Source organism: Amaranthus tricolor, chromosome 14 (assembly GCF_026212465.1).
Source record: "Amaranthus tricolor cultivar Red isolate AtriRed21 chromosome 14, ASM2621246v1, whole genome shotgun sequence".
NCBI classification, from domain to species: Eukaryota; Viridiplantae; Streptophyta; class Magnoliopsida; order Caryophyllales; family Amaranthaceae; genus Amaranthus; species Amaranthus tricolor.
In genome coordinates, this window is record NC_080060.1 from 6,555,645 (window position 1) to 6,583,061 (window position 27,417).

Consider the following 27,417-nt stretch of genomic DNA (forward strand, 5'->3'; position numbering starts at 1 on the left):
GAGTTTTCGAACTTGGGTTCCTTTTAAACGAAAAATACAAACAAAAATTTGTTACTACAAAATACTTCATAGATTTCATTATTTTAAATATGGTATACATCAAATTATGAAATTTAATAATTAAAATCCAATTTTTATTTCATACTTTTAATCCAAAATAATTAAATCTTATTTTAAACAAACAAACATATTCCATACTTTGATCTCCCTAATTAAATTGAAATAATAAAATTTATACTTTTTCACATTAAAATTTACAAAATGCTAATTAAGACGACTGTTGGAATTTAGATACGTAAACCGAAATTGTAAAAAATATTTTCTTTACATAATTTCATTCATATAGTAATATAAATAAAGTATTTGAAATAATTATATCCTTGTAGAGTAACTTTCACCAAACAATTGAGTATGAACAAGATGATATGCTACAATTCTCTTTAAAAAAAAAAAGATGATATGCTACAATTGGGATTCTTTGCCCTCAATAATGCTCGTTGGGAATATATTTTTCAGTGTTGGAAAACCTATTTTCCATGGTACCATCTAGGTAAGAAAATAATTTTTTTATTAGTTTTGTATACAAAATCGCTATTTGAGATAGCGATTTCTATCTCAAGTAGCGGTTTGATATATTGCAATTTCTTAAAAAAAAATGTCAAAAGGTAAACTGCTATCTCAATTAGCGTTTTTGGTCATTAAAAGAATAATGAGTTTTGTGGGAGTCAATCACACAACCTCAAGCACTCCACAAGTTTTCCGCGCACCAATTCTACCAACTAAGTTGCAAGTATTCTTTGTTTCTTCATCACGCTTACTTAATTTATATTGGTTATCGATTAAACCGTTTAAAAAAATAACTTTAAATCTGCGTATTTTATTTTTAACCTATTAGACCAAGTCGTCATCTTAGGTAGCGATTTGGTTATAAAAAATATTTTAAAAAAGGAACAAACTAGACCAAACTGTTATCTGAGGTGATAGTTTGGTATTAATATCAAACAGTCATCTCAGATAGCGGTTTAATCTGACAAAATTTTTTTAAAAAAGGAACCATCCTACGTGAACGGTACTATGAGAAATAAGTTTCTTATCAACGTAAAGTGGGAAATAATTTCTCAAATTACAATATTAAGGGCAAAAATTCTACAATTGGGAAAACCTATTGAAGTGCATTCCTTTAATAATGGTTTTCCCAATCATCAAATAAATCACTACATGTATTAGTACAGAATAAAAAAAGCCTCATTTTCCTCATTATACTTTAGATGGTGTATGTATAAAGAACATTTAAATGTTGGTAACTATTTAAAATTTCACTTAAAATATTTTCTAAAATATTATTACATTAATCTACTTTAAAAAATATTTTTCTATTGAACTCAAAATAATTACTTAATTAATTGTCTAAACTTATAACTAAATACTATACATAGGTTAGAAAAATCAATAAAATTATACCCACTTGCACAGTTGCACCCACCAAAAACTTTTGCTTTTCCATTAATCTATAAAAATAATCATCAAAAGATTAACAATTTTTTTCCCAAAAGAAAAAACAATTTAATTAATAATTTATTTATACTTAGATGAACAAGAATGAAAATCAATGCTACTTCCATCCATATGAAACTGAAGATTACAATTCATATGTAACCAATACTTAACTGATTTAATGGGCCCAGCTCTCCACCGTGCTCTTGTATGCCCTCTCAAATCAAACACAATCCTATCTTCATTCATAGAAAGTTCAACAACTTCCATCAAATCTGGATTCAATGCTATTGATTCTGATTTTACATCAAACATAAAAAACTTACTATTATTTTTCTCTACATTAAAATCCCAATTTCTTAATTTAGTAAGTTTTATTCCATGAAAACTTAATTCATAAATAAAATCAGAAAAACTTGCTTGTGCTTCAATATTATCATTTTCTGCTTTAAACCATATGGTAAGTTCTGTATTGAGGACCCCACCTTGACTATATTCAAATCTATTAAGATGGGCTTGTGTGATGATCATGTAGGGTATTTTTGGGTGTGTTGCTAAGTACCCTATAAAGACTACTATGCCAAGGAGAATTACTAGGATTGTACATATTGTGCATATTATGGCTCCACACCATATTAATGGGTGCGTACGTCGTGGCGAACCAAGTATTGGCTTTGCCATTGATGGGATGTTGAGGGTGAATTCGGCATCAACTCTCTTTGGCTTTGGTGGTTTTGAAAAGTTTTCGTAATTTCAAGTTGAGTGTTTTGGTGGTTTTGGAAAGTAATTTCAGGTTAAGGGTTTTGGTGATTTTGAAAAGTTTTCGTAATTTCAGGTCAAGAACTTTGGTGGTTTTGAAAAGTTTTCATGATCTCAGGTAAAGGGCTTTGGCGGTAGAAGAGTTTTCGTAATTTCAGGTTAAGGACTTTGGTGGTTTTAAAAAGTTTTCATAATTTCAGGTCGAGGGTGGATGTAGTAGAGATTTTGTTGGAATATGGAAAATTGGTTGCGATGGTTTTTGTGGGGTTGTTTGGTAAGGCATCATATATGGGTTTAAGATAAAGGGAATAAGGTAAGATTGTAAGGTCATAGTCTCATAAAATGAAGAGTTTGTAGGTTCTTGGTGTTAATTGGTAGGGAAGGTTTTGGTATCTTCTTTTCTTTAGTGTAAAGTTTGTGTATTACTCATTTTGTATCACGGGTAATACTACTAATAGAAGTACTTTGTATAAGTTTGGTGTTAGTTCAAAAGTGGTACGAATTAAATTGTGTACTATACGATAATATATGTGTTGGATCTTAGGATTAGAGAGATAGAATAAAAATTAACTAATTTTTTTAAGGTGTTGTGTAATTTGAAAAATTATAATATTTTTTAAACTATTTTGTAATATTTTTAAATACTTGATATATACTCTACATAATTTAATAGGAGTATTGAGAATTGAGGCCCTTAATTTTTTAAGGCTCTGTAAGGTCGAATATGTTGAAAATGTTCAAAATTCTTAAGAATCTTGTATATGGTATGTTCTTGAGGATGTCTTAGTAAATAACGGTGATTTGTAAAGTTAAAAAATCATCCTTATGTGTTAGGATTTGATAACGTGAAAGTTTTGTGATTTTAATTTATATTTTTATATTTTTTTTATTTTACTATGATTCCTTTTTTCTTTGGGAAATTCTACATGGTAACATCCAATTTTCATGAAATGTCAGTGATAGCACTTTTTAAAGAAAATTCCACATGGTAGCATCCAATTTCTGCACTATCTAATTGCCGTAGCATTTTCTGTTAAGTTCTTGTTAAATTCCGTTTAATTCATCATTTTGTAAGTTTTTTCCACATGGTAGCATCCAGTTTTTGTTCTCAAATGTTTAATTCACCATTTTAACGTTTAATTCACCGTTTAATTCATAAACGCCCATAAATGTTGTCATAATTTTGTTTTCATTCAAATTGTTGGCATTATAAAGTTCAAAATGTGCATTTCAAGCACTAATAAAATTGTTGGCATTATAAAGTTCAAAAATTAGATACTACCATATGAAAAAAACTTACAAAATGATGAATTAAACGGAATTTAACAAGAACTTAACAAAAAATGCTACGACAATTAGATAGTGCATAAATTAGATGCTATCATATGTAATTTTCTTAAAAAAATACCACCACTGGCATTTCATGTAAACTGAATACTACTATGTAGAATTTCCCTTTATCTTTTTATAACGATTAATTATAATTATGAATTTGTAATATATTTTCTTATTGTAACAAGGATGAGGAACATGATTTGGGGTGCTTAGAATTGTACCCTTCTATTAATTACACTTGAGTTTTAGAGCAACTTCTATGGACAAGTAATATCATACTTGTTCTAGAAATTAAAGGAATGTTCTGCAGCTTTAATTTTTACCCCTATAGGCTGTAACTTTTTAAGGATTAAAGATCTAGCTTTGGATTTACAACTCATTCATTAAAGTAGGGACCAATCACTCATCTTTTATACTCCCTTCTTTCTGATCAAATTTCTCCTTTGTTTATTTACCAATTACTTTTAATTTGTAATTTATATTCAATTTATATATCAAAACATAATCAATTGAAATCTTATATGATTTCTTATAATGTACAATTTAATTAATATTAATTTTTCTTAATTTTAACAAAACACAAAAAAGTTAATTAAAATTGAAATGCTGCATTGACAATAATGCAAAACCAAATGAGACTTGATTAGAATATAAGGAATTATAATACTCCCTTTGTTACTTTTTGTCCACTCTAAATTTTTTCCACTCTAAGTTTTTTCCACTCTATGAGAGAGAAATTTAAATTTGATTTTTAAAGTATATATTCAAGACAAAATATATTCATGTGAAATTTTGTTATATTCGTCTTGATGTAAAGAATTTTAATATATAATTTTTATAATTTTTTATTATGCATACTATAAGATATCAAAGCTCAAAATTTCAATTAAAATATGTAAAAAAGTAAATTCAACAAATAAAAAGAAATGAAGGAATTATTTCTTTAGTCCCATGAATTTGTATGACGTTTGACTCAAAAGATAACTAATTGGAGGGAACATTTAAATTGTATTGATAAGAACTAAAGAGAGTGACCACGATATCTATATAAATTAAGGAATGGACATGTTATAAAGTTAAAAGGGGTGAACGACCTATTATAAACTACTATTTATTAGTCTACATATCTAATATGTATTAGGGTTTATGTATTCAGGTTAATATTGTAATTTACTTAATAAATGCTCTAGGGTTTAGGTTGTATAAATACACATTAAGGGCATATTTGAATTGAGAGTAAATATTTAAAAGGGGGAAATAATGTCTAACTAATGAAATGAAAGCAAATAAAGATGCATTTAAAATAGTTGAGATAGTTGTAAAAAAGATAAAATGAGCATAAATTAAAAATAAGGAAGGAAAAAGATGATTTCCCTATTTTGGTGGTAATACATCCCCTACTCTCTCCTAGGATAAATATTTACTCCACAAAATTGGAAGCCATTTTTCATTACTTTGCAACCATTCTTCCACCTCTAAAACAATCAAATTTCGTTAATTTCTCATTTATCAATTTTGTTTTCTTACTTTAATATTTTTTTATCTCTTAAATATTTACACTCAATCCAAGCATGTCCTAAGGATTAATGAAAGAGACAAGGATCATAACATCTTACGCTATTGCTGATAGCGATCCTGCCCAAACAATGATACTTCCTCCCATCAACTATCATCCAAGAAGAATGATTTTTGATATTTAGTCATTTCTATCCATTAATAAATGTAGTAGGAATAGAATCCAGTCATCTGTTTATATATATATATATATATATATATATATATATATATATATATATATATATATATATATATATATATATATATATATATATATATATATATATATATATATATATATATATATATATATATATATATATATATATATATATATATATATATATATATATATATATATATATATATATATGATTTTCAACCAATTTTTGTATCACATTCCAAAGAGTTTGATCGTGTGGCCGTTAGACATGCCTTATTATATGGGATAGAATGTTGGTCTATTAAGAGATCTTATGAGTGAAAGATGGAAGTAGCAGAGATGAAGATGCTGAGATGGATAAAACCAATAATTAGGCCATTAGAAATATCTAGGCTAAGGTTTGCAACTCTTTTTGCAAAGATGTGTGAAGGTGGATGTATGTGATTTGACCATATGCAAAGTCAGACCAACAATACACCTGTGAAAAGTATGAAAAACATCACAATTGACGGGAAACAGCCGTGGTGGACCTATGAAAACGTGAGAGTAACAAATTAGAAAGAACCCGAGTGAGTTGCACTTCTCCGAAGATATTACTTCTCATATTAGTTCACCTTCTACTCACCCTCTTAAAACCTTGACAATTGTTGTTATAAGCAGAATTTAATGGGCCGGTGATAATCACATCCCAAATAAAAGCACAAGACATTAATTTGTAAAGTCCAACCCAATATCTCATCTAATCTAAGTCTACTCAAACTCAAATTCTCACAAATTCCATATCTTGGCTAAAGAACCCGTTAATATATTCTGAGAGTTAAAGAGACGATGATCTACGGGTCATACTAAATTTTCATATATTCTTTTCTCATCCTAGATAGAGCTGTTTAAATGTGATCTGATCCGAAAATTTGACAAAAAAATGTATTTCTTTTTAGGTTTACCAAACCGATATTACCCGAACCGAAGTTGCACCCGAACTGATTGACAATCGAAAATGAGAAACTGAACCCGAACTGTAACGGATTTTTTATAACTGACATTAAACCGTTAACCGAGATTACCCGATCCTAATAGTGACTGAACTGAGTCATATCTGACCCGTATCATGCTCTAAACGGAACTCGACCCGGCTAAAATCGACTTAACCCGAACCAATTTTTAATCAAACTGCTGTAAACCTTAACCAATTTCTAACATAGAAGTATGATTAACTTATATTCTATGATCTTATTAGTTAATCTAATAAAGTGATAGATATTTTCATAAATTAAATTTTAAAATTACATAGTTTTATATATTTAGAGTTAATAATCAATGGTCAATTTCATTAAACTATTTTAAATCAAATTTGATGAAAAATGATAGAATTTTAATTTTAATTTACAGTCAAACAAGTAAAAGTAAAAGTAACAAAATAATAATTACTAATTGATTTGCATTTTAACTATTTCCCTTAAGTAAAGAGAATCTTGTCATGAATTAAAAAATGACTTGCAACTTAATGTGACATTGACTCAATCAATAGTAATTAGTAACTCGTAGCCGAACTCTACTTGAAAAAAATACCTAGACCCGATCTGTACCTGATAAAACCGAACCAATTATTAACCGATAACAACCCGAGACTAATTGACACTCGACTTGAACTTCAACCGACACCGAACCGATGCAAACTCAATAGCTAGAATAATTGATCTTCAACCAAACCGTGACTAACCGACCCGACCCCAATGTGACCCGCCGTAACACGCATTTGAAAAATAACCGATTTGAAATTCAATCGAACCGAATGACATCCGTCCGAAATCGACCCAATCACCTAAATAAACACCTCTAATCGTAGAGATTCTTTTAGCTTACATATAATTGAAAAGAAAAGTAAATTGTCAATAATAAATTAATGTTTATTTAATCTGCTGAAAATTAATCCATTTATTATTTATTTTAAATATAAATTTAACAAGTAATTATATCATATGTGAATATATTTAAAAATAAATAACAATAAATTTATTTTCAGCGTAATATTAAGTCAATAAAATTCGCTACTCTTGGATCGTCTTAAAAGTCGAAAAGCAAACTTCCCACCTAATTTAAACTTTGCTGCGCACTGACCACTGCCATAAAGAAAATGTCAGGAATAATTTCTTGTGATTGGCGCACATTATTCCATCAGTCATGTTCCACATCTGCAAGGGTGAAGCCGAACAAAGTTCCGATCATCAATTCCACAAATACCCAGATCAGATTTCAATCCCTAATAAGAAAAAGATGCGAAAACGCATTCGGATCGGCGGCGGGAAACCAGGATTACGGCGGAAAAGGGCGGAGATGGGTGGAATTAGTAAAGTGTGCTGCGGAGGATTTTGAAAGAAGCGGAAGAAGATCGGAAAATGTGGTGGTGGAAGAAAAACAGAGGTATAGATATGCAGTAGTTTGTTTAGTGGCGTTTGTGATGGGTCTTTGCAGTGCAGATAGGACTGTTATGTCGGTAGCCATTGTTCCTTTTGCTCAAACCCATGGTTGGTCTACTTCTTTCATTGGTATAATTCAGGTATAATCATTTCTGTTTTTTTTTTTTTTTTTTGTTATTGTTGGATTCAATTTCAATTAACTTGCATCTTTTGATTGTTTGTCATACCCGGTGTATCAGTGTGAAGTGAAAAGTATTGTGGCAATCTATATCCATAAAACCATTTTTGTTTATTTTACTCTTTTATTTTGTACGTGAAAAAGTAATAAATGTTGTGATTGAGAATAAAAAAAAGTAAAATAAAGAATTATTGAATTACTTTTTTTCAAAGATTTTTTGAATGGTAGTTAAAAAAGCAATAATGTGACAAATGCAAATAAAAAAGAAATAAAATAGAAAAATTATTGAATTATTTTTTACTGAAGATGTTCTCCAATAGTAGATAAAAAAGTAAGAAGGTAACCAGGGAGAATAAAATAAAACTTAAAATAGAAAATTATTGAATTGTTTATTTTTTTCTAGAGATAAAAATAGTGCAAACAATTTTAGACATCCTCAAATAGAAGTTTTGTGCAAATTAAATGAAATCGAGAGATTATCCGTTTACTTTTATTTCTATTTTCACTTCATGTGTACATTTATTTAAAATACTTATTTGATTTTTTTTACTTTCTTATTTAAGGGTCAATTAAAATTCAAAAATCTAAAATGACAAATGAATTAATTTAGAAGAAAAGGTTGACATATAAATACTAAATAGTCTATTTATTTAATTCAATTTGCTATATTTGAATGCTAGAGGGCCTTAGACTAAGAGCTATGTTAAAATATAACAAGACGAATTTCAAAAAAACAAAAAACAAGATGAATTGGACTAATGAGTTGTTAGTAAGAAATTAGTGCATGTGAAACAGGAGTTATGGCCCATGAGATGGTTGTGCATTCATTATTACCATTAATTAATGGTAGTTTGAGAGATAGGAGTATTATATTATTTAGCAAGTTTTGTACGAGACCGTCTCATCGTGAGACAAGTCTATAGTCTATACAAGTATTTTATTAGAGAAAAACATAAAAAAATGAAATTTGAATTGTAAAATATAGTAGTTTTTTTTTTCTGGTTTGGGCTGACCCAATTGAGGCCGTTTCATGGTATAACGGTCACAATAAAGAATTAATATATATTATTATATTATTGTAGAGGTCGAAAATAACTAATAAGTGTTTGTTTTCAGGAAATGGGAATTGGGAAATTTATAAGTAAGACTTGAACCAAAACTTTAAAAGGAATGTCTTATCTCTTTGTTTGGTAAGAGATGCAAATTGAATAAAAACTAATTGAAAAATATTATAAAATTATAAATTTAAGCTTACTCATTATTTTTTCCTTTGTTTTCAACAATGGTAATTTATCAAAGGTAGTCAAAATAAATCCGATGATTTAATATTTATCCGACCTTATAATCAAAGCCAACTTTGTAATCGAGTCTGACTTGACTTGACTTCAAAATAAATTTAAAAATATGTAAAAACCCATGTGAACATATAAGACGCGATTTTAAACTCATCCGAAACACATGACTGAAATCAACTCGATAATTTGAATGAACTCCTCCGGTAAGTAAAAAACAATGAGCCATGGAGCTAATTTGACCTTTCAAAAACCGGACGCTACCGAATCCCTGGGCAACCCAATAGGCACAATGCTTGGCTGCCTCATGCTCAATGCTTGGAGGCTTAAAAAGTCGACTCGTCACATTCTATACGTATGTAATTTATATTTTAAGATTTCATGGGCTATACTCGCCAAAAACAAAGTTTGATGACAAACAAAAAGGCTATGTCGCAAATTTTTTCGACAAAACAGGCGACAAAAAGCTCGTCCCCAGCTGACGACAGTCTCTTTGTTTGTCAATTTTGTCGCAAAACTTGGCGATAGAGCCTTTTTGTCGCCTTTTATGTTAGGTGATCACATAAATTAGTATGTACTATGAAGGAAATGCATTCTTATGTTTGTTATTGGTAACAGTCATCATTTCTATGGGGCTACATAATATCCTCAGTAATTGGTGGAGCTATGGCAGACGAATTTGGTGGGGCAAGGGTAATGGCATGGGGTGTTGCACTCTGGTCTTTAGCTACTCTCCTTACTCCATGGGCTGCCAATCATTCCGCTGCCACCCTTTTGGCTGTTCGAGTTGTTTTCGGGCTAGCACAAGGTGTCGCTTTTCCTTCCATGAACATCCTCCTATCAAGGTAATTCTCACATCATCAAATACTTGCTGATACTTCGTTTTGTGCATTGTTAAGTGGAAGCAATCAAGCAAGTAAGCAACTATGTGACAAATTGTCATGGCGGCCTAAAACAAATCAACGCTCATTACCCCTTGGTTTGTGGGCCCGAGCCCACAGGTGCCCTATTGGTGCGTCTACACAAGTGGGCCCACGAGATGATTATGTGACGAATTGTCACAGCTTAACACAAATTTTCTTCATAAATTGTTGTGAAAGACGGCCTCTCCGAGAGACACATTAGATATATGGGCTAAATAGCCCAATTAATATAAATTAAAGAGAAAATAAGAATATGAGCTCTTGTTTTGAGTTCGTCTCCTTGAGAGACAGTCTCTCACAAGAATAGCTAAATTCCCTTTTATTGTCGGTCTAAAATGGACAGAGTTGAATCATAACTGAAAAAAGAACAGCTTGCTTTGATGCCATTTATGTTGATTAGGTGGTTTCCAATCCATGAACGTGCACGAGCTGTGGGGCTTTCTATGGCAGGATTTCAACTTGGAAATGTATTAGGCTTATGCATTACTCCATTTTTAATGTCACTAATCGGAATATCAGGACTTTTTGTGCTGTTTTCGTCTTTTGGGCTACTTTGGCTAGTACCATGGGTTTATGGAGTTACAAGTAATCCAACCGAAAGTCGTTTTGTTAGTTACTCTGAACTCCAACTTATTCAAGCAGGGAAGCTTTCTCATTCTTCTCATAGCAAGGGAGAAAATCAATCTCTAAGATTTGGCTTGCTTTTACCAAATATGTCATTTTGGGCAGTTGTATTCTCCAATTTTACTAACAATTGGGTAGGTTTTCATTCAAAATATGCATTATTTACAAACAGAAGAAAAAATTGACATTAATAATTTCATCTTTTACTTATTCACCGTGAAAAATATCACCTTTTTATTATTTTTAATTAATCTAACCTTTGTGATACATGTGTCCACAACATACAATAAAAATTAATAGGTAATAATAATAAGGTATGTTGTCAGCATACTAAGACAAAGGTTAAATTATTCAGTCAACTAAGGGCAAATGTTAGATTATTAGAAAACAATTTAATGGTGGAATTATTCATAGCGGATGAGTAAAAAATTAGATTATTAATGTCAATTTTTCCCGAACGGAATCACTAACTCCTTTTTATTATTCGGTTTTGGGACCTGTTTTTTCAGGGATATTTTGTTCTCTTATCATGGATGCCTATTTATTTCAAAACAGTAAGCATATTTGAAGTATATGAAATGTTATTGAAGACATACGACTCTGCCCTTTTAGATTGCTATTTATTCCTTTTTTTCCTTTATAATATGTCATTATCAATAGCAATCTCAAAGGGATCTCAAAGGGGTGGAGGGCATATATTCCAAATTTGCTAATGGATTCTAAGCTTATGCATACAGGTTTTACATGTGAACCTTAAGGAAGCTGCGTGGTTTAGCGCAATTCCATGGGGAATAATGGCTGTCACGAGCTATATTGCTGGCTCATCATCAGATTACTTGACCAAATCTGGTTATTCTTTGATATTTGTTCGTAAATTGATGCAGGTAAGCCTGATCCCATCTTCTTTTCTCAGTAATTTCATTGTTTTTTTCGCATTGGCTGCGTTGTAAAGGTTTTCAAAATAAATAAACGGGTATTTCCCGCGTTGTAAAAGTGTAAAAAAACTGCATTTTGGGCCATATAAAGTGATATCTATAATTCGAGCGATATTTAGACGTTATGATAACCGCATCACTCTTGTTACCGCATCAGTGTTCCGTTACAGAGATAACGATTGTTACCACATTTTTGCACTGAATTCTTGATGCTTTGAAGTTTCTATGATGTTTGCAGTCTATAGGTTTTGTTGGACCTGGTTTATCATTGCTTTGCTTGAATTACGCTACGACTCCAGCAGTTGCATCTATAATACTTACAGTTGCTCTCAGCTTAAGTTCTTTCAGCCAAGCTGGATATTTCCTTAATATGCAAGTAAAGATCATCTTCTCTCAAAAAAAAATTTGGTTTATATCCGTCCCAGTGTTAGAGTATATAACATATCCTAAGTTCTTAACTAAAAGTTTAAATTGATGGTTGAAGCTCTATGATTTATTCAACCATCAGTTTAAGTTGATGACTAAGACCCAAAATATGTCATATACTCTAACAGTCAGCACCAGTTTAACATGATTTGCTAGCTAAATTGCTTTGTGAATTCACAATTCGCTGAAATTTATCCAAGAAAAACCCAAAATCAACCGTAATTCGCTTTTTCCAATTCGCCAAGGAGATTAGAGAATCATGTGACACTGGTCGGCACCTATAAATATCAAAGCAAAATTATTAATCATGATTTTTACCAACTTTTTTGAGCAGGATATTGCTCCATATTCGACTGGATTTCTTCATGGTATGTTACTATCACTTTCATTACTTCATCTTCATCGTTATACTGAGTATATTCCGCTCATAGAAACTATAATCAGATCTGAAGAGGGTTGAATGACGGCAAACCATGCCCTTATCAAAAGCGATAAGAAGTTTGCGGTCAGCATGACCCTCGTCTTGACAAGATGCATTTCACTTATGATGCATTAATTTTGGTATTGATTGGTGATTAACAGGTATAACAAATGCAATTGGAACATTAGCTGCAATAATTAGTACGATTACTGCAGGCTACTTTGTGGAATGGCTTGGATCTTTCAAGGCTTTTTTGACATTGACAGCTATGCTGTATTTTTCCGCTACCACTTTTTATAACCTTTTTGCCACAACACAGCGAATAGTTTGAAAATAATAATGCTAAGTATGTTACATTGTTATAGTTTATATTAACGTAATATAATTCGCTAACTGATTCGCTTTTTAAATTTGTAATTTGCTTAAATTTGTTTATAAATAGCTCAAATTGACAATAATTTACTTTTTCAGATTCGTAATTCGCGAGAAGATAAATAAATTATGTAACACTGATTCGTATGTTGTAATTGTATATGGTTGTTTCTTTCATCTTTAGGACATAGGACTTCCTTTAGGTTGGGGAATACTTCCAATCATGTATATGGAGAGCGATTACTGAAATTTTAAATTACTAGCGCCGATTGTATGATAGACAAAACGTGAAATTTTGAAATAAATTGGAAATTTTGATTCTTTATCTCTATGTAGTCTTTCCCAATGTGCTTGAATTTTCCCAAAATATCTTAAGAGCTAAGAGAGAACTATAAATCCTTAGCACTAGGACACAAATCAAATATCCTAGCTTGATCCAAATTATCTGATTTTAAAAAATTAGATAAATTATTTAATTTTTTAAACATATTTCGGATTAAAAATTTTTACACACCCCTAATAGTATATCAACTTAACTTTATAATTGCAAAGACTATATCCAATGTGGTGCATGTTATAGCATACATCAAACAACTAATTATCTATTGTTCAAGCCGGAAGCTTCATCTCCTTTAAAAGGAAATAACATTGAATTAGAATGTATGGAGCAAAAGCAGGACTCATAATAAGCATATTCAACAGTTTGAGAATCTTCTCAATGTAATAAACTTGACTTGCCCGATTCTTATTTGTCGCCACCCTTTTCATTTTATCGCCACCCCTCGAATGAAATTACGAATTTGCCCATAGATTTTAAAAAATTACGAAAATGCCACTAAGCTTAAAAACCTCTATAAAACACTTCAAAATCACTCAATAACACTCTCATATCTTCCATAAACTCAAATTCTTCACATAAAAGTAATCGGAGTTAAAGCTTTGGAATCGAAATCGTCCACAAAAAGTCGAGGTAAATATTTTTTTTTGATTTTTAAAAAAAAAAAAAATTAAACAAAGTCGCACAACCAAATCGCACAAAAAAGTGCGACTGTGAATCGCACGCGACCGGGTCTTTAATTTTTTTTTTTTTTTTAATTTTCGAATAATAATGTAATTTTTTAATTTATGTTGTTAGTTAAAGTTATTTAGTAAATGTTATAATAGATTTTATTATGAATTTGTTGTGTTTAATTTAGATAAAAAAAAAAAAGGAAAAAAAAAAAATTAAAGAAAGTCGCACAACCAAATTGCACAAAAAAGTGCGACTGTCAATCGCACGCGACTAAGATTTAAATTTTTTTTTTTTTTTAAAAATTTCGAATTATAATGAAATTTGTATTTTTAATAATTTTTTTATTGTTTTTTTTTTAAAATTTCGAATTATAATGAAAATTTTTTTTGGTAATTATATTTTTTTAATTTTTTTTTTTAAAAATTTCGAATTATAATGAAATAATTTATTTTTTTAAATAATTTTTTTTTGAATGAATTAATTTTGTGTAATTAATTTATTAAATTTTAGTTGTTTAAATATTTATGAATATAATAATTGTGAATTATTTTTGTTGTTATTTGTTTGTAATTTATATGATTGTAAGTGTTTATTAAATGAATTTGGAATGTCGTCTTAATTTAATTTGTTATGCTTTTAAATATTTATTAATAATTATTAAAATATGAAAATTGTAGTAAATGGCTGGAAATCACGGTAAAGGAAAACGGTTTTTTAGAGGGTTATTGAGCGGCAATAGACCTAGGCCAACTTTACTGAGAGGGGATCCCCATGAGAGGGGGGTTACGGGATCGGCAAGGCGAGCAAGGCAAGAACAGGCGGCCTTACATAGTCAGGCCCAACGTTCAAGTGCCCTCAAGTGCGTAGTGGCTATGAGCGCGAGAGTAGGCTACATAGTGATACGGTCGGCTCAGATGACGATGATACTGAGTACGACGAGTCTCTTAGTCTGGAAGAGTCTCTCGGTCAGGATGAGCCTGCATGTCATCCTGTTGATTGGACGACCGTAAGAGGGAGTGCTGGTCAGTTCAGGAGTAGAGGGCGTGGCTCGGCTGGCACTTCTGATCAAGCAGGAGTAAGCCAGGTTGAGGATGCGGCTCCACAGGCGAGGAGGCGCTCGCAGTACGCGGACACGGACTGGTTGATCACTTCACCCCAGCCCGGGGGCCCTGTTGATACGACTTTAATACCCAGCTACGGTGGGCACGTAGCAAAGGTTATATTTGAGGGATCGGAGCGCACCCCTCCGATTTTGGAATGTCGTCCTCGGAAGAAGACGTTGGATTCCATCATCAGACTCCAGGACATGTCTGATGAATTGTACAGGGTGTTACCCGGCAGTCCCCTTGGTCGTCTGCCGTATATAATGCACAAGCACATCGACAGCGCTCTCATTTCGGCATTTGTGGAAAGGTGGCAGCCTGACACCAACACCTTCCACATGCCGTGGGGGGAGATGACTATAATGTTGCACGACGTGCAACGCATCTTAGGGATTGGCATTGACGGTTCACTTCCCACTGAACCGTCTGATCATGACTGGCAGCTAGGCCTGGCTGGCCTTTTTGGGGAGCCATTGTCGGAGCTGCGTGCGAAGGGGCACTTCACCAGCGGTAGCATTAACGTTGGTTCACTGTTGCAGCTATGCCACCGCTCTCAGTCTAGAGATACTCAAGCTACTGCCTACTTCATGGCTATAGTGGGTTCTACGCTGCTCGTGGATAAGACTAGAGTCGGGATGCGTCCTCACCCTGTTCTTGCTGTCGCCGCTGATCAGGCTGACATTGCTTGGGGTGCATTGACGCTTGCACACTTTTATCGCCAACTGGGTTTGGCGTCAAGGATTGGGTGCAAGACTATTTCTGGTTGTCTGACCCTGTTTCAGACCTAGATTTACGAGTACTTCCCAGCCTTCCGCCCCCATCCGCGTCCAGCTGACATGGCCAACAAGACTAGGGCAGAGATATGGTCCCCGAAGAAGCCAATCCGTGAGCTTAGCAGATTGAGAGACTGTAGGAGCAAACTAGACGCCATGACAGAGAGACAGGTTTTGTACATGACCTCAAACATCATTATGCTTATTATTTTAATTTTATCTTATGTTGATTACGTGCCGTACTTCTTTGTGAACAGGTGGAGTGGAATCCGTACATGACTTCTGGTAGCGCTTTATTGAACGAGCACCCACGCACCACCTATATTGGTGGTATCACCTGTTTCGATATCGTGGAGGTCTATTTACCTGAGAGGACAGTGAGGCAGCTCGGTTTTGCTCAGGACATTCCCCCAGCTCCGCTGAGACCTACCCAAGCTGTGCGACCGGCACAGGGCTCCTACTCAGTGACATTCGCTTCGTCTCAAATGTTTGCGGAGATGTGGAGTAGGTTCCCCCACTGTTCCCGCTTATATGAGCAGGCACTGCGTCGGGCATCGGTTCCATCAGAAGCTGGCCCTGATTACGTTGACTGGTTTAGAGTGTGTTCCCACTGTTTTGTCATCCCAGGTGAAGGACCTGCTGTAGCGGATAACAGAGTCGAATACGTTAGTGTTTCTAATTATCTATTTCATTTTTATGTTTCTTAACCCGAATTTACTTTTTCACTTGTTTTGACTATGCAATTGTCTGGTTTTACAGTTTGCTACTGAATATAGTGCTCGACTTGCGCCATTGATGAGGATGCCACCTATTGGCCAAATGACGCCTCTGGAAAGAGATGCTGCTGATATGTATTTAAATGATGTCAGAGAGTTGTTTGCCGAATGGCAACTGTGTAGAGGGGGCAGCCCTTAATAGACATTTGCAGATTTTGTAATGAATGAACGTTTTTTTTAATGTTTATAGATGAACAACTTTTTATGTTACACATTTGCATTTGAATCACTTACACATTTATTGAATAAATTAATCATAGAATGAATACTATAAATATAATTATTATAATGAATAGAATTATTAAAATGAAAACAACATTTATAAACAGTTCATACTAACACTATGGAGTATCTAAATTGACCGCGTCTTCAGCGGTGTTATTATGCTGTTGTCGTTGTACCGCGCACATTCTATTCCAAAGTGATATCCTGTTACGATACTGTCTTTGTAAATCTGCACATGAAAAGATATAAGGGTACCATCTAAGTTGAAACTGAAGTTAATTCCAACTGAAGATTCATGCGTCCGGCTGCTAGATCTACCACTGGATCTCCCGCGTGATGAAGATCTGGATCCGCGACCCCTTGAGGACGATCTGCTATACTCAAACGCACTTTTGTTTCTCCTCAGGGTTCTGCTTGTCATTGGTCTTCTCTTCCTCGGTGGACTTGCTTGTGGCTCAGGTATATCTGCTCCATCAGGATGTAGTTCATGTTCAAGTACCTGAGTTACGCGTCGCACAACTGAGGGGTCGGATTTGAAAACTTCATCCACCAACGATTGTAAGTACTCTTTATCATCGGCGTTTGCGTGCCGTACTTCTTCGTTGGCGTCATCTTCTGCATCTAAGTACTTTAACGTTTTCCAAAATGGATGTATATCGTCCAAGTACAAAGCACCATTAGACCTGATAGACAAGTAACAGTAACACGCGCATGGTAATCCGTGGGTTTTCTGAATGACACAACCGCATTGATGTAAAATAAAACTGCCCAGGTTACACATCCTTCTGTGCTCCAACATCAATTGTTCCAAGGCAAATATAGAAACATGACGATACAACGGTCTAAGAAAATTAAGTCGCGACGTCCGTGAAATGGAATTCTTAGATTCCTCAAGAGCTTGTCTTATACTTGATTGTTGATTCGTTACTTGTGCGTGTGCCCTTTTAAAGAGCGTATCGAATGAGCTGTTACTGCTACCCAAGTAGTACTTGAAGGAAGAATGTTGGCTTTCAACTCTACTGGTAGTCTGGTTACCTAAATGGAAACAATCATTCGTCCACGCACGCACAAATTTCTCTTTGTGAGGAATCCATGTTCCAGTCAAATATCGCATGACGCTCCGGTTCCTAGTCGACCACAAGGACACAATTCCTTCCCATTTGTTTTCAAATTCGGCGATGGTCAGACTGTTAACCAAGGGGTTCCATTTTGATTGCCTGAATATCTGCCCCTGTTGATTTTTCTTACCGCCACACAATTTATCAACCATGTTCTCCACGTCATTGCCAATATGCCATATGCATAATAGATGTCGCACATCTGCATTAAACATAAATTTAAAATTAATTGAGATATATATATAGATCGACGATAATTAATAATTAAAACCTGTTTACCTGGAAAGACAGCATGAATAGCTGCAGACAAACCCTCATCCCGATCCGTTACGATTACATCGGGCTTCTGGACTTTGCCGTAAATATCCCTCAACCTCTCTAACACCCAAGAATAAGACACCGCCGCCTCATCTCGCATCAAACAGAAAGCAGCCAAGAAATTATGATTCGTCGGCGTCATTCCAATGATTTCGCAGAGGGGCCACTTTTGCTTATTCGTTTTGTACGTTGTGTCTATCAAGAAAACATGAGGCCACGAACGTAGCATTTGGATAGATGTTGGATTCGCAATCAATAGTCTAGTCAACTGACCCTCACTATCCAAGTCCGTCCAAACTACATAATTATGCTCCGTGGCCATATACAAACAGTGTTGAAGAGAAGTCCTACCATCCATCTCTTCTCTCCTGATTGACTGTCTCACATTGTAAATTTGATTCATACTAGCATAATACTGAGGATAATTTCTTCTAATTGAAGACATTATAAACGCTGGTTGCATGCCAGTTGCACTTAGATCTCGTATGTGCTGCTTGATATCGACAGGCATCTTATTTACTCTTATTTGACCATCTTTGTACATGAAAAACGAGTGGTTGTGTCTTCCTTTTTCACCAGGAAACACTCTAACCGTCCAAGGTTTTTTTTCCTTTGGGTTACGACTAGTTTCTATAATCATAAATTTACACCCACAACCTCTACTTTTGGAACCAGGTCGAGCAGCATTGTCTAAGTTATGCAAATCACCCATTCTATTATCGTAGCGGTGACATCTTAAGTACAGACTCACTCTAGAACGTCCTTCTTTTTTTTTATATGAAGCACGTGTAAATTAAAAACCAATTGTTACTGCTATCTCATTAGCCCAAGCATGTAAATCATCTACAGAATCAAATTCTCTATCGGTAACAAATCTATCAGAATAATCTACATTATCCCCTAAATTTTCAAAGTCCTGCAAATAATAATTATAATAACATTACATTAATATAATAAATTAAATTACATTGATTATAACTTTTAATTTAAATTTGAGAAAAAAAAAAAAATTAAAATCCCAGTCGCACAAACCAGTCGCACAAAAAAGTGCGACTGACACAGTCGCACTTTTTTGTGCGACTGGTTTGTGCGACTGCTCTTTTAAATTTTCTTTTTTTTTTTTTTAAATTTTCGAATTCTTAAAATTCAATACTACTACACTAATTATTATAATAAAATATATTAATTAACAACAACTTTAACAATAAATTAATTACATGCAACATATTTTAAATTTCGAAATTCAAAAAAAAACCAAAAAAAAAAAAAAAAAAAAAATTTAAAGCAGTCGCACAAACCAGTCGCACTTTTTTGTGCGACTGGGATAAATTTTTTTTTTTTCAACTAATAAATCGAACCGTTTTAATTACTTACCGAATCGTTACCACTCTCGTCTTGGTACGCCATTGATGTTCGATGTAGAGTACTACCTTGTTTAAGTTAACGTAGTGTTTTTAATGAGTTTTTAGAGAGAAAGTACCGTGTTTGAACTCGAATATACTACAATAACCCATCTGAAATTTCTATATATATAAAGTTCCGATAATGATATTATTAAGCGATAATAGTGTAATTAATCGATAATAATAGTGTTGGTTTAGTTAAGTGGCATTTTTGTAATTTTTAAATGAGCAGGGGCAATATTGTAATTTCATTATAAAGAGGGGTGGCGAAAAAATGAAAAGGGTGGCGATAAATAATAATACCCACTAAAAAATATCCACCTTTGTCCCGATTTTAATTCTCAAAATCACATCAATCACAAAAATGACAGTCATTTCCAATTGTAGCAAACTAATACTATATATGAACATGTCTTCCACATATACACAATAACAATTTGACTTATAGAAACTCTTTAGCCTCATCTTAAATTAAAAAAGAGTTAGTATATAATACGTGGTGATTATTGTGACATAAACTCCTTTATTATAGTTAAAGTGTTATGATAAAAAGAGAAGTGAAAGGTAAGAAAATAAGACTTTAAAAGGAATAATTTACATTTGGAGGCAGAAGGAAAAGCCGAGTCGGCTTTCCCCCTGGCCAAAGGGAAGCAAACTCGGCTTCAGACTTTGGAACATTTTTTTGTTCTGTTTTTTTTTCGGTTTTTTGATTTGCCTTAAGATTATATGTAAGTGTTAGTCCCTATGTATTATAAATAAATAGGCCTAAACACATAACTTAGGTGTAATGCTTTCTTAACCTCTCTCTCTATTCTATTATGTTCTTCCTTTTGTAATCATCATCAAGATTGTATCTCCATTTGAGAACCATTGAAGGAGCAATAAGACATTTACGCTAGGACAATAGACGTAGCCCAATTAAGAGTGAACCACCTAAATCTTTGTGTTGGCTTTGATTTTGTTCTTGGTTGCTCAATTTTGGGTTCTTGGGATTGCACGAAGTCAATTTTGTTTTGGGTAAGACATGTTCTTGACACTTTACTTTTGATCCTTTGAGTATTTTCATATTTTGTGGGTAATTTGTTCACGTTAATGTTTGGTCTAAAAAGTGAATATGTATCAATTTTCAGTACTAAGATCTTGAAGTCTATGTTCTAATCCGCAAACATTAAATTAATGTGTTTGTTGTTAAAAGTTATGGGCAAAAGAGTGAACATGTATCAATTTTCAGTACAAAAATGTAACTAGGTTTATTTTCCAATTTTTAAAAATTTTTCTTTTTAAAAATAAAATTATTTTTTATTTTAATTCAATTATTATTAATAATTTTAGTTTAAAAATAATAATGATTGATTTTATAATTAAAAATATATTTAAGGACATTTTAGTAATTTTATAAAAAGAGGTAGTGACAGAATGAAAAACCTGGTGACACTTTTAAAGATTGGTTATGTAAAAAGCTTCAAATGTCAATTTTTTTAGAAAGAGCTTCATATCTCAATTAATCATGAATCATCTGGTGTTTGACAAGACCACCTCATAAGGAAATCGTCAATTTGAACTAATTAAATTCACGCGTGTAACAATTTGGGCATTTTTTTGGCATTTTTTAATTTTGATTTTACAGGTATAAATTTTGACCTTAAAGGTATCAATTTTCAAAATTGATAATTTTAAGGTCAAAATTGATAAACGCCCAAAAAATTATAATGTTATTACACACGCAAATTGGGCGGACCCAAATTAACGGTCTCATAATGAGACTGTCTCGTCCAAGTTTTTGTGATCATGAATTACTTTAAATTGGACCGAAATCCAACATAATTAAATAGTGACAACCTATAAGGAAAAGATCAATCACACCCGGTTCACAAATTTGTCAATTTCAGCACGTCTTATATGAGAAGACCGCTTCACTATGAGACGAATTTATTAAAGTAACTCAATTTCTTTTTCAAAATATTAATCAAGTAATTGAAAACCTGTTTTTTTTTTCATTTTTTTTGAAACTAAATATCATACCAGTCCATATTAAGTCGTCTCATGATGAAACGGTCTTTATAAATAATTTTTTAATTTTCAAAATAATGAATAAATCATATATTTTAATTAAGAAGTTATTAATAAAAATTAATATGAATAACCGATATAATATTGATTATGGCTTTACTATAGAGTATAATGTTTAGGAAATATACTTTGCTAAATTTCATGTCTAATTTCTTTGTAAACAACTTTTGTAATGCTAGAAGTATTAGTTCTTCGTTTCATATACTGTTTATTACATACTTGTATTTGACCAAAAAATTGATCAACGTGTAACAAATTATATTTCTTCATAATAAATAGAAGCAAAGTATAAAACAAAAAATAATAGACAAGCTTAATAATCGAAAAGAAACATTTCATACAAAACCAAATTGAAATACTCACTTCTTATGATTTTATTCTAAACTTTACACTTGAAAAAATACAATAAAATTCGATGGTAAAAAAATTGTCATATACTCAAATAAAAACTATAAAAATGTGATTAAGCTAAGTTAGCTTTACTGTTACATGATTCCTGTAGGGAATGTAGATTTAACTGTGCTTGTGAGAAGCTGTTTGCCCGTTTCACTTGAAATAAAGAGTTAATACTCTCATATTTAGTTAAACCATTAAATTCATTATGGAGCACATCTTGCAATTAGACTGTTTCGTATAATAATTTATGATGTAGATTTGTTGGGCTTTTCATCATGTACAACTTGGTATCGTTTCCTTAGTGTTATGAGTGCCGATGCAAAAGTGCATCCAAATGAAACAAAGGCCAAAATAGATGCACCAACAAAGACTCCATCTTTTACAAGATAACACTCTCCTTCAAGCCACCCTTTTCCATAAGGCTGCCTGTTGTTCATACTTGTGCCTGTGCTTATCAATATTATACAAGTACCAAAGTTGATCCTGTCATAACATATGCCACTTTAATTAATTTTTTAAATTGTTGTATGAGACAGTCGCATTAAATAATGCATTTTATAGTTGAGTTAAATAGACCATCAAATATATATTATGATGATTTGAGCTCCTTGTTGAGTCTGTCTCACCGAATTACTTTATTATTGATATTTGAATTACTTAAAAAAACTTTAGGTATAATGTACAATTTAATAATTCTTATTTTTTTATTGATTATTTAAATCACTTTACAAAAAGCATTAATAACTCATATTATTAAGCGATATAAATTATATTTATGTTAATATCAATCTTATATATAAAAATAATATTCTTAAACTCTAAAAAATTAAGGCCCTATAGCCGTTTTACCCTTACTAAGTATCCAATCAACCACAAGGGTAAATATAGAATTTGATTTATTTAAAGTTTCCTTAAATGACAATATGCACAATAAATAAAAACAATTTTAAATCAAGTTACATGTATGATTTGGGTCAATTTATTATTTTTCACAACTATTGACGGCAATAAATTATTTTAAAATGAAAATGGAATAATTTCTTACCAAGAAATAATTAAAAGTATGTAAGAAATAGTGGGCATCTTAAGTTGGCAACATGATGTTCTTTCCTTTGAATTGGAATTTGGGCAATTCCCAAAGAAAAAGATAGAATTTCCAATCATCTGGGCAGCTGATAAACAAATTAATGCTGTAAGACCAAACAAAAATGCTTCACTTTCAGGTATTTCGCATAATTTCCCATCTATTTTCACATCTTTACCCTGTTCATCATATTAATAAAACACAAAAAAAAAATAAGAAAATTGTAATGCATATTTTATTTGGTCATTGTCTTCGTCATCATACGATTTAATATTTTAGGTCGTAGAAATTATGATCATGATTTGAGATTAATCGTAGAAATTATGATCATAATTTGAGATGGATGGAAAACGACAAATTATAATTTTATCATTTGTACATATAAAATATGTAAATATTTTTATGTTAAGGAACTATTCATCTTAAAAAAACAAAATTATTAAATGGAATAGATTATGTAACATATATCCCTGATAACATTAACCATCAGTTTAACTTTTTGATTGAGTGCGTCATGCATGTATAAAAAATGTTTGCTTTGCATGCACATTTCTAGTCAACGGCTCTTGTGTTGGGGGTGTGTTAGAGTATATAACATATTTTGAGACTTTAATAATTAACTTAATTTTTTGATTGAGTTGATTTCTTTAGCTTTAGTTATATTTAATTCTTCTTAAATTGATTTTGATGTATAAATTTTAATCTAAACTTTGCATTATATTTTGTGATACAATTTTTATACATTGAATTATATGAAAAAAAATGATACGTAACCAACAAAATAAAAGAGAAGGAGTAATACCTTAGACTTCTTGAATTCAGCAAAGAAGCAAAAAACAAAAGTGAGGAGGGCAAGAGACAAAACAATAAAAAGTAAGAATGAAAATGTAAAAAGGTGTAATTTTTCCATATGTGTATGATTCAATTAACGGATATAAGCTCTGTTTCTGATCTCCATTGAAATGAAACAAAGCATTGCATTAGAAAGTTGGGTAAGAGAGAGAGAGAGAGAAAATAATAAGGTTAATTACTTGTTGACAAAAGTCGGTGTTTTAGGATTGTGGTGGTTGGACATGAAAAAGAGTTTCTTTGAAGCAAAACTAGTTAGTTTTAAATTAGTTTGCTTGGAATAATTGAAAGTGGTAACATTAAGCAATAATATAATAGAATTATATATACATATATGTACTTAATTCCTATAATTTTTTAGTTGTTAAACTCTTGTTTTTCATATAATTAATACACCATATTAATTATTAATATTTTTAAGACGAATCAAATAAAGTTTGTTTTTTATATTATATATAAAAAAGTATATCTAAAACAAGATCAATTGATAAAAATAGTTGTTGGTGCGAAAATTGTAGCAAATAAAAAATTTAGAGAAAGTATTTAGTAAATACTTGTATTTTTTGGATTATAAGATAGATTAAAGGAAAAGCATAATTAAATAAGACTCGATTATAAGACTTTATCTGAAAAAGACGATACTTAATAGTAATTACTTGTATTTGTTGTTGTCTTGGAAGGGTTTTGGAATATTTGTCGTATTGTTTGCTTTTGTGGGTGTTTAGAAGAATTTCTTAGCATTGACAATAAATGATTCCATGATTTTGAAGTAATGCAAAGAAGAACAAAAGAAAAGGAGGAAAGAAAGGGAGGGAATTGTGCAATTGATTTCCGAATGTGAACTTTGACGAATCAAATCGATTGGACTACACTCTACACTAATTGATTGTTGAAGATGTTTTTTTTCCATAACTTCTCATTTAAGATATTTTTATTTGAGAAGTATCGGTCTTAATTTTTGCCGCCTTATTAGAATTTTTGTAAATATAAAAATGAAAAAGGTAGTGAAACTGCACATTTGTTCGGTAGAATTTTAGGATATCTTAAGTAGACATTTAGAATTCGTCAAGTAGGAGTTTACAGTAAGTCAAGAAGGTGTTATGTGCTGTAAAAGTTTATATTATTTGTTGTAAGGGTAGGTTATATGCTGTAGATGTTAAGGTATTTTTGTTGTAGATGTTTTTTTTTTGTGCTGTAGGCATTTTTATTATGTGCTGTAGGTGTTTAGGTTATTTGTTGTAAGGGTAGGTTATATGCTGTAGATGTTAAGGTTTTTTGTTGTAGATGTTTTTTTTTTTTTTTGTGCTATAGGTATTTTTGTTATGTGCTGTAGGTGTTTAGGTTATTTGTTGTATGTATTTATACTATGTGTTATAGGAGTTTGTGTTAAGTGTTGTAAGTGTTTAAGTTATTTGATGTAGGAGTTTTTGTTATGTGTTGTAGGTGTTTATATGTTTACTTCAGTATACAAAATACCTACTAAAAATTGTAGTTGGTATTTTTTAAAATGTGCACGTAGTAAGTGTTTTAATGAATTGGGCTGAGCTTTGAGAGCTGTCTTTCAATGAGACGGTCTCTCAAGAGACCTACTCATTAATATAAGATGATTTAAAATTGAGCTTAATAGTCTAAGTAAATTAATTAAAATAATTCAGTTGACAACAAACCAAAGATAAAAATTAGTTTATTAAAAAATAATCCAAAAATATTTACGGGTGAAAGATTGAATGATTTAGTATCAGTTTTTCCAAAATTTCAAGTACTATCATGTTTCCCAACATTTGAACAAGTCATCTTTATTGAGGTTTCACGGTCACAGAAGCTATTATTAACTTTATTATTAACAATAGAAATTCTAGGAGAAATAGTAAATAATGAGGATTTATTTTTGTCCAAAATGTAAAGAAGCTTCTCATTTTAATTTTCTTATCTTCATTTCCCTCTTTTTTCTAATCAATATCCAAATTACAGGTATTCAAAACAGATTTGAAAATCCGATATTTATCCGACCTTATAATATAATCGGACTTAACCCTACTTCAAAATGAATTTAAAATTATACAAAAACCAATGTGGACATACCCAATTTTAAACCGATCGGAAAAACATAATATGAAATCGACCTGATGATTCGAATGAACACCTCTAATCCAAACGAGGATATGAATAATTGACAGATTCAACTAGCCTATTTTTAGGGAATATAACATGTCATTACTCCCTTCGTCCTTCTCAATAAACATTGCTTTTCATTTTAGTATGTTTAACTGTTTTTACATCCTTTACTTTTTTGACAATGGTTTTAGTTTCTTTTAATCTTATTCACAAAATTATTCTTTCTCTCCATCTTAACCACTCAATTCTGTTATCCACTAATTTTCACCCAAAGAGCGGTGCTGATTGATAGAAATAGGAGTAGTAGGCAACAATATGAAGCAAGAAGCATGGTCAAGAAAGATGATCCGAATAGGATGATTTCATATAATGGGCATTCATAATTTAAGCCATGAACAATTTTCATATAAAAGAAGATTTTCCATTACCAAAATTCAGGTTGTGCTAATGGAAAAATCTCAATTATTCAAGCAATATCTAAAACTAAGAGATCATTGAAACGAGGTGTTTACTTCCCTATATACACAGCAGCTACAGACGCCTCATGTAAGAAAGCTGATAAACTCTGCAGCAGTGGCGACTGCAGCTCCTGTTAAAGCATCCGTCACAATTTTGTCGTTGTTACCGTTGGTCACTGCCGATGCGAGAGCTCCAGTCATGGCATTTTTCTGGTCATGTTTGGCACACAGGGAAAAAGAAAAATATGAACATGGACTCATTAGATAATGTGGAAATATAATTCTGATTTGTGGAATATTATGATTCAGCAGATATTTAGTTACTCAAATTAGTCAAATATATTAAGGGAATTTCTGTTTATCCAAGTTTTGTATTTCCTTAATTAGCTCATAGACTTTGTATATATATTAGGATTGTAATTATAATGAAAAAAAAATATATACAAAAACAGTATTCATTAACCCTAAAATCAGCTTTCTTTAATCTTCATGGTATCAGACCCAAAGGTGTTTTTCGGGACCAGCAACACCGTTGGTTATCATCATTTATCTTAAACAAACCTCACCTGAAACAATGGCAGAAACCGATCCAAAACAATTCATAACCATGGAACAGATGGAACATATGTTCAGACTGTTTCAACAAACGCACAAACCAAACACAACCCTTGAAACTATATCACCAGAATTAAAATTGGCCGAAAAACTAAACTACCAGAATTACACAACTTGGTGTAAAATGATGCAGATAGCTTTAGAATGCAGGGGACGTCTCAGCCACATCATAGACGATCCTCCTAGCATTACAGACCCCAATTACA

General features: G+C 32.0%; 3 protein-coding genes across 3 annotated transcripts; 1 reads left to right on the top strand and 2 right to left on the bottom strand.

Annotated features, from left to right (window-relative positions):
- Window positions 1-1,464: 1,464 nt before the first annotated feature.
- Window positions 1,465-2,611, bottom strand: LOC130800047 (NDR1/HIN1-like protein 12). Its single transcript, XM_057663391.1, has one exon. It carries the CDS (start codon window positions 2,173-2,175, stop codon window positions 1,576-1,578), a length of 600 nt encoding a protein of 199 aa, XP_057519374.1. The 5' UTR covers window positions 2,176-2,611; the 3' UTR covers window positions 1,465-1,575.
- Window positions 2,612-7,351: 4,740 nt separating this feature from the next.
- On the top strand, window positions 7,352-13,155 carry LOC130800048 (probable anion transporter 3, chloroplastic). Its single transcript, XM_057663392.1, has 8 exons — window positions 7,352-7,865; window positions 9,814-10,040; window positions 10,519-10,876; window positions 11,252-11,296; window positions 11,480-11,626; window positions 11,916-12,053; window positions 12,438-12,471; window positions 12,686-13,155. Exons 1-8 carry the CDS (start codon window positions 7,443-7,445, stop codon window positions 12,853-12,855), a joined length of 1,542 nt encoding a protein of 513 aa, XP_057519375.1. The 5' UTR covers window positions 7,352-7,442; the 3' UTR covers window positions 12,856-13,155.
- An 8,877-nt stretch (window positions 13,156-22,032) lies between these two features.
- On the bottom strand, window positions 22,033-24,268 carry LOC130800049 (protein MODIFYING WALL LIGNIN-1-like). The gene is made up of 3 exons (XM_057663393.1): window positions 23,977-24,268; window positions 23,136-23,353; window positions 22,033-22,573 (listed from the first exon to the last, which is right to left on the bottom strand). Exons 1-3 carry the CDS (start codon window positions 24,082-24,084, stop codon window positions 22,336-22,338), a joined length of 564 nt encoding a protein of 187 aa, XP_057519376.1. The 5' UTR covers window positions 24,085-24,268; the 3' UTR covers window positions 22,033-22,335.
- Between the last annotated feature and the right edge of the window lie 3,149 nt (window positions 24,269-27,417).